Source organism: Oncorhynchus kisutch, linkage group LG6, assembly GCF_002021735.2.
Source record: "Oncorhynchus kisutch isolate 150728-3 linkage group LG6, Okis_V2, whole genome shotgun sequence".
Classification (NCBI taxonomy): Eukaryota; Metazoa; Chordata; class Actinopteri; order Salmoniformes; family Salmonidae; genus Oncorhynchus; species Oncorhynchus kisutch.
The window spans coordinates 78330345-78344344 of NC_034179.2; the positions used below are offsets into that span (position 1 = coordinate 78330345).

The 14000-nt window shown below is 43.7% G+C and overlaps 1 protein-coding gene across 2 annotated transcripts; it reads left to right on the forward strand.

Moving 5' to 3' along the window:
• The first annotated feature begins 6748 nt into the window (after positions 1-6748).
• LOC109893531 (probable ATP-dependent RNA helicase DDX5) lies at positions 6749-12199 on the forward strand. Of its 2 annotated transcripts, none has more exons than XM_020486777.2 (13): positions 6749-6944; positions 7696-7867; positions 8032-8128; positions 8238-8371; positions 8487-8552; positions 8637-8778; positions 8855-9015; positions 9101-9273; positions 9374-9484; positions 9567-9628; positions 9699-9758; positions 11003-11234; positions 11449-12193. In XM_020486777.2, the coding sequence occupies exons 1-13, from the start codon at positions 6904-6906 to the stop codon at positions 11474-11476; spliced, it is 1479 nt and encodes a 492-aa protein (XP_020342366.1). In that variant the 5' UTR covers positions 6749-6903; the 3' UTR covers positions 11477-12193. The 2 variants fall into 2 exon arrangements, with proteins under 2 accessions (XP_020342366.1, XP_020342365.1); XM_020486776.2 differs by having other exon boundaries at positions 6753-6944; positions 11003-11221; positions 11449-12199.
• The last annotated feature ends 1801 nt before the right edge of the window (positions 12200-14000 follow it).

Below are 14000 nucleotides of genomic sequence, written 5' to 3' on the forward strand. Positions count from 1 at the left end.
GGCTGTGCCTTGTCTTTTGTCTGTGTATGTGAGAGGTTTTGGGGTGCTTTCAAAGGATTTGGGCTGAATTTCAGCTATTGTGAAGACAATAGCGGTATTTTGGGTTGCATCTGATATAACTCCACGAATCAAATGTTATTGGTCGAATACCCATGCCAACTGTAAAGTTTGATGGGGGAGGAATAATGGTTTGGGCTAGGCCCCTTAGTTCCAGTGAAGGGAAATCTTAACGCTACAGCATACAATTACATTCTAGACGATTCTGTGCTTCCAACTTTGTGGCAACAGTTTTGGGAAGGCCCTTTCCTGTTTCAGCATGACAATGCTCCTGTGCACAAAGAGATGTTCATACAGAAAGGGTTTGTCGAGATCAATGTGGAAGAACTTGACTGGTCTGACTTCAACCTCATCTAACACCTTTGGGATGAATTGGAACGCCAACTGCGAGCCAGGCCTAATCGCCCAACATTAGTGCCCGACATCACTAATGCTCTTGTGGCGTAATGGAAGCAAGTCCCAGCAGCAATGTTTCAACATCTTGTGGAAAGCCTTCCCAGAAGAGTGGAGGCTTTTATAACAGCAAAGGAGGGACCAACTCCATATTAATGCCCATAATTTTGGAATGAGATGTCCGACGAGCAGTTGTTCACATTGATCATGTAGTGTATATGTACATAATGGTGTGTATAGACAGTATATTAATAGAATGAGCCTTGACTAGAATACAGTATACTGGGAGCACCATTACCAGGATGATGGACAGGGGTACAAGGTAATTGAGGTAGCTATGTAAATATACAGTGCCTTCAGAAAGTATTCATACCCCTTGACTAATTCCACGTTTTGTTGTTACAGCCTGATTTAAAAATTGATTAAATATTTTTCACCCATCTACACACTATCCCATAATGACAAACTGAAAACATGTTTTTGGAAATTTTGGCTAATGTAGTGAAAATTTAATACGTAAATATTTAATTTACGTAAGTATTAACATCCCTTTATTATGACAGTCTGAATTGAGCTCCTGTGTATTCAATTTCCTTTGATCATCATTGACATCACTACAACTTGATTGGACGCCACCTGTGGCCAATTAAATAGCGGGGTGTACTGGCAGTGGCTCGGGTGTTTGTTGTCCTTGATGATCTTTATGGCCTTCCTGTGACATCGGGTGGTGTAGGTGTCCTGGAGGGCAGGTAGTTTGCCCCCGGTGATGCGTTGTGCAGACCTCACTACCCTCTGGAGAACCTTACGGTTGTGGGCGGAGCAGTTGCCGTACCAGGCGGTGATTCAGCCCGACAGGATGCTCTCGATTGTGCATCTGTAGAAGTTTGTGAGTGCTTTTGGTGACAAGCCGAATTTCTTCAGCCTCCTGAGGTTGAAGAGGCGCTGCTGCACCTTCCCCACCCGCGTCTGTGTGGGTGGACCAATTCAGTTTGTCCGTGATGTGTATGCCGAGGAACTTCAAACTTTCCACCCTCTCCACTACCTCTGCTGTTTCCTGAAGTCCACAATCATCTCCTTTGTTTTGTTGACGTTGAGTGTGAGGTTATTTTCCTGACACCACACTCCGAGGGTTGACGTTGAGTGTGAGGTTATTTTCCTGACACCACACTCCGAGGGCCCTCACCTCCTCCCTGTAGGCCGTCTCGTCGTTGTTGGTAATCAAGCCTACCACTGAAGTGTCGTCCGCAAACTTGATGATTGGGTTGGAGGCGTCCATGGCCACGCAGTCGTGGGGGAACAGGGAGTACAGGAGAGGGCTCAGAACGCACCCTTGTGGGGCCCCAGTGTTGAGGATCAGCGGGATGGAGATGTTGTTACCTACCCTCACCACCTGGGGGTGGCCCGTCAGGAAGTCCAGTACCCAGTTGCGCAGGGCGGGGTTGAGACCCAGGGTCTCGAGCTTGATGACGAGTTTGGAGGGTACTATGGTGTTAAATGCTGAGCTGTAGTCGATGAACAGCATTCTCACATAGGTATTCCTCTTGTCCAGATGGGTTAGGGCAGTGTGGTTGCGATTGCGTCGTCTGTGGACCTATTGGGGCGGTAAGCAAATTGGAGTGGGTCTAGGGTAGAGGTGATATGGTCCTTGACTAGTCTCTCAAAGCACTTCATGATGACGGAAGTGAGTGCTACGGGGCAGTCACTTAGCTCAGTCGTTTAGCTCAGTTACCTTAGCTTTCTTGAGAACAGGAACAATGGTGGCCCTCTTGAAGCATGTGGGAACAGCAGACTGGGATAGGGATTGATTGAATATGTCCGCAAACACACCAGCCAGCTGGTCTGCACATGCTCTGAGGACGCGGCTGGGGATGCCGTCTGGGCCTGCAGCCTTGCGAGGGTTAACACATTTAAATGTTTTACTCACGTCGGCTGCAGTGAAGGAGAGTCTGCAGGTTTTGGTGCGGGCCGTGTCAGTGGCACTGTATTGTCCTCAAAGCGAGCATTGTCCTCAGCACCACCCCATTCCCAGACGATCCCACAGTTGAAGAAGCCAGATGTGGAGGTCTTGGGCTAGCGTGGTTACACGTGGTCTACAGTTGTGAGGCTGTTTGGATGTACTTCCAAATTCTCTAAAATAACGTTGGAAGCAGCTTATGGTAGAGAAATTAACATTAATTTATCTGGCAGCAGCTCTGTTGCCAGTTGCACCCTCCCTCAAAAGTTTAGACATCTGTAGCGTTGTGTTGTGTGAAAAAACTGTACATTTTAGTGGCCTTTTATTGTCCCCAGCACAAGGTGTACCTGTGTAATAATCATGCTGTTTAGTCATCTTCGTGATATGCCACATCTTCGTGATATGTGCATATGGAAAATGTTGGGGAATATTATTTATTTCAGCTCATGAAACATGGAACCAACACTTTGCATCTTGTGTTTATATTTATTTAGATTATATTATATTATAAAAAGGGACATGACAGCATGCCTGGAGTTTGAAAAAAGGCACATGAAAGATTCTGAGAGCATAAGGCAAAATATTCTATAGTCTGATGAGACAAGAATTTAACCCATGGCCTGAATGGAAAGTGCTATGTCTAGAGAACCAGGTACAGCTCAACACCGATCTAACACCATCCCTACTGTGAAGCATGGTCGTGGCAGCATTATGCTTTTTAACAGCAGGGACTGGGAGACCTTGCTTTTTTTTAACCTTAATTTAACTAGGAAAGTCAGTTAAGAAGAAGTTCTTATTTTCAATGACGGCCTAGGAACAGTGGGTTAACTGCCTTGTTCGGGAGCAGAACATCTGATTTTTACCTTGGGGATACAATCTTGCAACCTTACAAGTCCAACGCTCTAACCACTAGGCTACCTGCCAACCTGTCAGGATAGAGCGAACAATGAATGGAGAAAAATACAGGTAAATTCTTGATGAGTACCTTCTTCAGAGTCTAAATTACCTTAGACTGGGGCAATGAATTATGTTCTAAAAGGACAAAGACCACAAGCATACAGCCAAAGCAACACTGGAATGGCTTCCAAACAAGAATGTGAAAGTCCTTCAGTGGCCAGCCAAAGCCCTGACTTGAATCCCATTGAAAATCTGTGGAAAGACTTAAAGATTGCTGTTCACCGCCACTCCCCATCTAACTTAACAATACTTCAGAAAATCTGCAAGGAAGAATGGGAGAAAATCCCCAAATCCAGATGTGCAAAGCTGATAGAGACATACCTACGAAAACTCAAAGCTGTAAGTGCCACCAAAAGTGCTTCTACAAAGTATTGACTCAGGGATGTGTATAAATTGAGCAGTATTATAAGAGCCTGGTAGCAGCAGTTGTGATGTGTCTAGTTCAAGTGTTCAGCAGTCTGATGACTTGTAGATAGAAACTGTCTCTGAGCCTGTTGGTATCAAACCTAATGCTCCAATACGGTCTGCCTGACAGTAAGGGAGAGAACAGCTCGTGGTTGGGGTGTGTAGGTCCATGATGATGCTGCGTGCCTTCCTCAAGCACCGTTTTGAGTAATGTCCTGGATGGGTTACACCCACCCAGCACGTTCCCAGTGATGTACCGGGCTGTCTTCATCACCCGCTGGAGGGTGATTTCACGATCAGTTCCTTCGTTTTGTTGACGTTGAGTGAGAGGTTATTTTCCTTAGCAACTGTAATTTAGAACAGCGTAGTACACGAAGAGTATTGTCTGCTAATGTGTCTCTGACTTCGAATCAGGAAAGGGGATACGAGAAGAATTACTTTGGAAATTAGAAAGAAGACATTGGTCAATTTACATACAGTATAAGAGCAGGAAATGTTTTTTTTAAATCTAGAGTAATGGCTGTTATTACAATACTACACTTATTAGATTACCATGATACAATAAACAGGTCAGTTTAGGGGCGTGTTTCATAGAAGATGAAGTATTGTAGCACACTAGTATGTTATGTCATCCTTTAACCAACTTTTAAATCTTGACAAAGTGGGAGCTGTAAAGCTTTCCATTTAATTCGAGCATTTATTTGAATTAGAATGAGTCGGGCATGTCCTGAGCAGCAGAGGCGTGAACTGAAGTGCTTTCATCAATGATGATGGGGAAAGGTGGTGATGGGAGGGGGCTTGGGGAATAAGTATCTATTTGCTCAGACAAAAGAATGGGTAGACAATTTTGGTAGTGTGATGGACTGTATAGGCCTAAACAGATTGTTTCTGTGGTAGCCTACAGCCAACCTTGACATTGATGTTATTTCGTAGATCCAAGCAGTGGTACACCACTCTGCATATTAAACCTGATCACATACAGTGCCTTCAAAAAGTATTCACATCCTTTGACTTTTTCCACATTTTGTTGTGTTACAGACTGAATTTAAAATGGATCCAATTTAGATTTGTGTTACTGATCTACATACAATTACCCATAATGTCAAAGTGCAATTTTGTTTGTAAACATTTTTACAAATGAAAAACTGAAATGTTTGGAGCCAATAAGTATTTGTTATGGCAACCCCAAATAAGTTCAGGAGCAAAAATGTGCTTAACAAGTCACATAATACATTGCATCGACTCACTCTGTGTCAAATAATAGTAGTTAACATGGCTTTTGAATGAGTAACCATCTCTGTACCCCAAACATACAATTATATGTAAGGTCCCTCAGTCGAGAAGTGCATTTCAGTACAGATTAAACCACAAAGACCAGGGAGAATTTCCAATGCCTCACAAATAAGAGCACCTATTGGTAGATAGGTGAAAATATAGAAAGCAGACACTGAAGATTCCTTTGGATGGTGTATCAATGCACCCTCAGTTGCCGGAGAGGAAGGAAACCACTCAGAAATTTCACCATGAGGCCAATGCTTATTTTAAAACAGTTACAGAGTTTACTGGCTGTGATAGAAATGGGATTTGTTTGATTTGCCACAAACATAATGCTTGTATTCAGGACAAAAAGTTAATTTCTTTGCCACTTTTTAAAAAAGTTTTACTTTAGTGCCTTATTGCAAAAAGGATGCAGGTTTCTGAATATTTGTATTCTGTACAGGATTCCTTCTTTTCACTCTGTCAATTAGGTTAGTATTGTGGATTAACTACAATGTTGTTGGTCCATCCTCAGTTTTCGATCACAGCCATTAAACTCAGTAACTGTTTTAAAGTCACCATTGGTGAATACTTTCAGGAGGCACAGTAATTAACGGCAGTAGTCTATTAAAGGCATTTTAGTGAGAAAAAAATAGAGACAACTACACCAGAACTACACTAACAAGTTCGGAGGTTAGGGACTTTTTACTGTAAATCAACATTTTCACATTACAGAGTAGCTTTTCCAATTAAAAAAACATCCTTTACAGTCTATTATTCATTAAAAACATGACATTATTAAGTGGCTTTAGGTCTACCATCTTTTACGCTAAAGTAATCAGCGGAATTCTCATTTTAGGGCGATTTTCCTGCAAATCAACTGCACTAGTTTGAGACTGCCGTCTAGCCATATTGTTTTTTCACTGGATGTGCTTTCTTTGAGCTCTGACGTCACTTATGGTAAAAGAATCAACCGGATCACAACTGTTTCTTTTTTTTGTACATATGCTTTCGCCAACAGGTTCCATTAAATAATCCCAAGTGATACACCCAGAGAGCTATGTCTAAATATATCGCTCTGATACACCTAAGAGCGAGAATTTGTTTATTTGTCAAACTGCAGTCAAGCATCATGTCACCAGAATTAGACCCTCAATATTTATTGGAAAGGAGCATCAAGATCACCGTGCACTTTTACCAACCTGTGAAGTTCATAATAATTCATTTCATATGTAGCCCAATAAACTGAATGGTTTCCCGAGTCATACCATATCGTCGCGTGAATTTCTCACATAAATAATTGTACGGACACACCGTCGGCATTTATATCACAGCTGTTAATACGGTATGAATTTACTCGTGTAAATCTGGATGGAAACGTGGTTATTGTGATACAGCTGATCAAATGTGATAAATTGACTATACAAAATACCTAGCTAAATGCCACAAGTTGTGCACAATAGCATTCTGTCGTATTAGAGATTCCATTTGGAATAGCATTTGTTTCAAAACATTTTTTTATAATGGATTTTCATATGGGATACATATACGTTATCTATAAGGCGCCTTTAACATTATAAACACATTGCGACAAATTAGCTCCTCCGTTTCACACCATTTTCGAAACATAGACGCAAAATATGCACGTTTTCCTTCCAAAAAGCTTTGAATGTGACGTTACGCAATGTGCTGCGGTGTAGTCAGTTCACCGCGGATTAATACTTCACTCAGACGGAACGTGACACTTCCTCATGCAATAAAACCCGAATCTCTTTTTTGAGTTCACCGGCATTTCAGCATCATCACCGCAGTTCGGGTTTGATATCGGATTTTCAGGCGTAGTTTATTTATCGTTTTTATTTATACACTTTGTTTACAAGATGCCTGGATTTTCTGACAGAGATCGTGGTAGAGATAGAGGGTAAGTGTCTGAATGAAAGAATTTTAGGCGAATTTAACACCTCGTGTTTTCTCGCCAGAAATGGCTGACATGACGCACAGTAGCTACCTACATATATCCCCCCCCCCCCTTAAGAGTGTCGTAGTTTCCATTTTTAAAAGTTAATATCGAAATTTGTAGCTTTGAAGTTCACCGGCATATTCAGAATCAAAGGGATAAACGTTTTTAAAGGCCTCGTTTCGTTATGAAACTAGCAGGAGGCCTGATCTGAATCCGAAAATTCTTAACTGGAGGCCTGTTTTATTAAAATACGAACCAGCTAGTCAGCTGTTGTGTTCTAATTTACGTTATCACATTTTCACAACGTTAAGATTAACATTAATATTGTGTCCGATAACCGGTAAACTAGCGGACTAAATGTATTTGTACGCCATGTGGCATTGAATGCGGATACAAAATGCCGGCCGGTTTTTTTTCCCCCATTGTTCCTCTGCTGGATATACTTAAGATGGCTGTTTTAACGTGACGCAGAGTCCAAAAAGTCAAGCATTTCTTCTAAATTGTTTAACTTAAAACGCTGGCAGTACCTTCTGCATTGTATTGACGTTGGGGTAATGTGTACGATGACTGCTAGTTGTCACGAGGCTTTTCTGTTAAATCTAAAATGTAAATTTCTTCGCTTGGCGTTTACTCAGGCGAGTATATCCACTGGTAACCTACATCTCTTTTACATTGGTTGGCGTGACTAACATTACACCATTCACTTCCCCAGATATGGCAGTGGACCACCTCGTTTTGGAGGCGGTGGAAGAGGTGGTGGTGGTGGGGGGAAGTTTGGTAATCCCGGTGATCGACTGCGCAAGAAGCACTGGAACCTTGACGAACTCTCTAAATTTGAAAAGAACTTTTACCAAGAGCACCCAGATGTTACTCGGAGATCTCCGGTATGTATTCTAGTGGTCAACATCCAGCTGATTTGGATTACATTTTAAGTAATGGCTACTGGCATGTGTTCTTGCACATGTTCCTTTTTTTCCCCAATGGCCATTTGCTGTAGTTGTCTTTTGCATTGCCATGCCAATTGATCTGAGTCCATGTTACATTGCAGCAAGAGGTTGCACAGTACAGAAGTACTAAAGCGGTTACTGTGAAGGGAAGGGACTGCCCTAATCCAATTATGAAGTTCCATGAAGCCAGTTTTCCAAGTAGGCACATCCATTAATATCTGACACATTCAGTTGAAATATTTATTTCTGATCCAAACTCGTCTTCAATCTGGGCTAGTTTTCATGTAACCCCTTCACTTTTGCACAGCCTACGTGATGGATGTCATTAACAAAGCCGGCTGGTCAGAACCAACACCGATCCAAGCACAGGGTTGGCCACTGGCTTTGAGTGGCAAGGACATGGTTGGTATTGCACAGACGGGCTCTGGGAAAACTCTCTCGGTAAGTGTTGAGAATATTAGCATTGACTATTCCAACAACTTAGAATTGCTCATAAAAATAAGAGGACTGATAGTCCTTTCTACTTTAATGCAATGTCATTTCTTCCCCCCTGCAGTACTTGTTGCCAGCAATCGTGCACATTAATCACCAGCCTTTCCTGGAACGTGGAGATGGCCCTATTGTAAGTACCCATGGTTATTCAAAGACTTGTATTTAACCTCTCATCCACCCAACATGGGTTTATGGTATTCAACCTTTCTTTCAGTGCTTAGTGCTTGCCCCGACCCGTGAGCTGGCTCAGCAGGTCCAGCAGGTGGCAGCAGAGTATGGCAGAGCTTCTCGCCTGAAGTCTGTCTGTGTTTATGGGGGTGCGCCCAAAGGGCCACAGCTCCGTGACCTGGATAGAGGTAAGTTCCACAACTGCTCTATGCATTTGGCTGATTTGAATCTATGGAATTTGGTGCTCATGATTGTTTATTATAGGTGTGGAGATTTGCATTGCCACACCTGGCAGGCTTATTGACTTCCTGGAGGCAGGAAAGACAAACATGCGCAGATGCACTTACCTGGTACTGGATGAGGCTGACCGAATGCTCGACATGGGTTTCGAACCACAAATCCGAAAAATTGTGGACCAAATCAGAGTGAGTTCTGTCGTGATGTGTTAGTCTACTGATCTCACTTGGGGACAGTTATCAAGGGAAATTCTGACATGTTCCTTCTCTCCAGCCTGACCGACAGACGCTGATGTGGAGTGCCACTTGGCCCAAAGAGGTGCGCCAGCTGGCAGAGGACTTCCTGAAGGACTACGTCCAGATTAATGTGGGAGCTCTGCAGCTGAGTGCCAACCACAACATCTTGCAGATCGTGGATGTTTGCAATGATGGCGAGAAAGAAGACAAGTGAGTCCTTGCCGACCTGTCATTTCTGTATATGTAATGGGTGGAAAATAAGACGCTTGTTTTGTCAAGTCACTAATTGAATTCTTCCCTGCCTTTCCAGACTCCTCCGCCTTCTAGAGGAGATCATGAGTGAGAAGGAGAACAAAACCATAATCTTTACAGAGACCAAGAGGAGATGTGACGAGATCACTAGGAGGATGAGGCGGGATGGGTAAGTGACATTACCCCGGGTTTAAAGAACAAAGTATTAATCATTTGTTTCACTGGACTCAATTGACACTTGCTCCTTTTAGTTGGCCAGCAATGGGCATCCATGGAGACAAGAGCCAGCAGGAGAGGGACTGGGTGCTCAATGGTGAGTTTATCACAAGAACCATTTATGACACCCTTTTATGGCCAGCTATCAATTTCTTTTCCTTTTTCAGAGTTCAAGTTTGGAAAGGCGCCAATTCTCATTGCCACAGATGTCGCCTCCAGGGGTCTAGGTTAGTTTCATTTTGTCCTTGGTCCCTTGTACCAACTTTTTTTCTGAAAGAAAGTGTTTCTTTCTGTAACTCTTCTGCCTTCTGAGTTTCTCCCCTATCTGAAGGAGCGGTCTTTTGAGGCAGGGCCTTGGCATGACACGCCCAGGTCTCCAGAGGGGGAAGGAGGACTCTTGGAGGTGTCCTGACTGGGACATCACCCAGTCACATACAGAGGTGGCGGGGCCCGAGTGCTGAATATCACGCTGGGCTGCCCAAATGGGGGCCTAAATGAGGGTTAGCTGCCGCACCCCTGTAAATGCAGCTGTTCTCTGGCATCGGTTTGGACTGCTTCACACCCAAGCTCATGGCTCCACCAGGCTCTGCTGTTTCCATGTCTTGCATGTCGGTTTGGGCATTGTATTGCAAGTCATCGAATTCTGGAAGGTGTCGCTTTTCTCAAAGCATGTGTGACAAATGTGGCAGTATCCTAAACTTCTGTTTTGAGACCAGTTGTAAGTCCCATTACACGTTCACCTCTGTAATGATATGGCTACTGGCGCTTAGTGTCAGTGGGTCATGTCAGTTGGCTGGGGACAAAATCCAAGCTCGCACTCCTCCCTCACCTGTGTTTCAAGTCATGTCGAGACCTGCCAACGAGAGACATTTGATCACGTGAACACTGGTTCTGGGAATATCTTGCCTTGAGACTGGGGGTACTTTTGTTATGGGTCACAGGAGTAAGTGGCTCCATTTTTAGCTTTCCCCAATTGTTTATGGTCTTGGCAAGACGTTGCCTTTATAGCGAGCTTCTTATGAGTGTGTGGGAAGAAAGGGCCTTCATTATCACCATAAGGCCCTAGTTTTGGCACATGAAGAGGCAACAGTGCGCATAGTGGCCTTACTGTGTAGAAGCACCCTGCAGTCACTTGACATTGTGTGGGGAGTTTTCTGCAATGGGAATGGACTAGTGAATGCATACTCCTTTAGGGTAAGACTTCTGATCCTTTTTGGGGGAGGGGGCTGTTGAGAATTGAGGGGTTATCTGGATTGGAAGCATTTGGAGTGTGCATCGTTTCTCTCTTCCCACCGTAGTATCCCCACGGATTTAGCCTTTCTGGAGTTATCTAATACTATTCTTTACAGCCTAGTGGAAAAACCAGCTACATCCAGTGACTGGTTGTACTAACTTTGCTCTTTTGGTCTGGCTGTTGTGGTGTGCATCTTTGTGCGCTCCTTTTTTTGCCACACTGCAACACATCCTACAGATGTTGAAGATGTGAAATTTGTCATCAACTTTGACTACCCCAACAACTCTGAGGACTATATCCACCGCATTGGCAGAACTGCCCGGAGCCAAAAGACTGGCACAGCCTACACCTTCTTCACCCCCAACAACATGAGGCAGGCCAGCGACCTCGTTGCTGTGCTCCGTGAGGCCAACCAGGCCATCAACCCTAAACTCCTCCAGATGGCGGACAGAGGAGGTAAATCTAATTGGTGAGATACAGGAACTGTGGTTCAGCTGCAGCCATTTTTTTCCCCCCCCTTTTTTTGTTGACGTGGATGGGTTTGGCACAGTCAAAGCTATGGGATCTTGATTAATTTTTGTTAGCCATTTATTTACCCCTACAGTGTTTTCCCATGTACCCATTTCATATCACTTGAACTAGCATGAAAGCCCATTCTAATTTGTTCTTGTTTTTCCTTTCAGGTCATTCAAGGGGAGGCAGAGGTGGTAGTGGATTTAGGGATGACCGCCGGGACAGGTACTCCTCCGGGGGCAGGCGTGACTTCAGTAGCTTTAGGGACAGGGAAAACGATAGAGGTTTCGACAGTGGACCAAAGAAAGTCTTTGGCACAAATTCACAGAGTGGAGGTTATGGGGCAAGTGGCTTTGACAAAAGCGGCAATGGTTTTGGCGGCGGCTACGGCACCAACGGCCAGTCAAACTATGGTGCCAGCCAGGCCGGGGTGTTCCCAACGCAGAACTTCCAGGCCCCACAGTTTAGTGCCAACCAAGGCGGTGCACAGAGTGGCATGAGCCATCAACAGTTTCCCTTCACACAGCAGCAAGCACCACAGCCCATGGTGCCTTACCCAATGCCCCCTCAATTCCCACAGTAAACATGAAAGTAAAGATGGTAAATTATTGCTTTTTTGTCTTAGTCCTATACTCTACAAAAATGTACTGTTTAATTTTTTACACTAGGGTTCAACCAATTTTTGAACCTCTAAAGTCCCTGTGGCGGGGTGGTCCTGCAGCGCAGCAATAGCGATGGCGCACAATTTTGCTTTCTTTTACTTATTTAATTTGTTACATTCCTCAGTAACGTTTAGTCTTATTTTGTACTAGTTATTGCAGATGTATTGTTTTGTCCCACCTGTACCATTTAAAGTGATATGTTAAGATCTTAACTGGGAGGCACTGCATGGCCTTTCGCAATAAAAACCAAAAATACCTATCTTGTTGTCTTATTCTTTACACGAGTTTCAGAAAATGCTTAAGTCTGTTCCACTTTGCCTCAACAGGTAAATTGATTCATTCTCAGGAGCAGTATGGAATTAATATTTTGTCTAGAGGGATATATGAACATGGTCAATTGCTTAAATTAGTCAATGCTCACGGTTTCCTATTACACTTGACTATGTAGCGCTTATGTTGAGGCTTGCAGTTATGTAACATCAATGTACTAGTGTACTTGGATTTAAAGACTTCATTCAGAGATTAAAAAAATAAATCATAAGATTTTGAGGAGTTCTGGGGATTCTCATTGGCCTCATGTTGCACAACACCCCTTGTGCTATTGTGACTTTGTCAGCTTATTGATGTGCCTTTGTGAATCAAAGATTAAACAACCTCTGCCCTTAGTGGCAGGTTGCAGACAGTACCCAGTTCAATTTCCCTCATTGACCAGATGGCTAACACTGCGCAAGGATGTCTGCAGATACCCATTTTATTAAACTCAATATGCTGAGGCAAATGTGCACATTGTCTTGCAGGTGTTGTCTGCTTTCCAATCCTAGGAAAGGCTCTGACCTGGCTGATTTCATTTATGATTATTTTGGCTTCATGGTTTCTTCCACTGTTAGTAGTGCGGTGTATATAATACCTAATGCAGTAAGAGAATCTGTACTGGAAACTACCAGCTGTCGTCTTGAACACAACCTAAATATTGATTGGAGTCGCCGCTATTGGAAGGAAAAGTGTCAGTTAATTTCATGAGGCCATCCCATCCATGAAGGCATTTTATGGCCTGGATATACTCACCATTTACCAAACATGTTTCTCTGCCTGCTTTTACTGCGCAGCACATGAAACCATCCCTCTTAACAAGCTGGTGAGGGTTGGGTAACTGGTTTGCCCTGTCTGTCTTCCCAAAGGTGTTGACAGGGACTTGTTTGGGTGGAGTGACACACATAAATTAAAGCTCAACCCAGCTCAAACTGTATTAAACATGTTTTGACAGCTTGTACTGTATCCATTCTAGATGGCAAGCAGATAGTGACTGTATTGTGATGTCTGACCATGCTAGAGAAAAGCACTGATCTCATGAACTCCGTTTCTTCTAGATAGCTTGAGGGTGACAGATACAAATTTTCACAGCCGTGATCTGAATGGCCCTAAAGTACATTACATGACAAAGTATGTGGACACCTGCTCTTCGAACATCTCATTCCAAAATCATGGCCGTTATTATGGAGTTGGTTCCCCCTTTACAGCTATAACAGCCTCTACTCTTCTAGGAAGGCTTTCCACTAGATGTTGGACCATTGCTGTGGGGATTTGCTTCCATACCTCCACTAGAGTATTAGTGAAGTTGGGCGATTAGGCCTGGCTCGCAGTCGGTGTTCCAATTCATATCAAATTGATTTATATAGCCCTTCATATATCAGCTGATATCTCAAAGTGCTGTACAGAAACCCAGCCTAAAACTCCAAACAGCAAGCAATGCAGGTGTTAAAGCACGTTGGCTAGGAAAAACTCCATAGAAAGGCCAAAACCTAGGAAGAAACCTAGAGAGGAACCAGGCTATGAGGGTTGGCCAGTCCTCTTCTGGCTGTGCCGGGTGGAGATTATAACAGAACATGGCCAAGATGTTCAAATGTTCAGAAATGGGACAGGTAGCACGTCCGGTGAACAGGTCAGGATTCCATAGCCACAGGCAGAACAGTTGAAACTGGAGCAGCAGCACGGCCAGGTGGACTGGGGACAGCAAGGAGTCATCATGCCAGGTAGTCCTGAGGCATGGTCCTAGGGCTCAG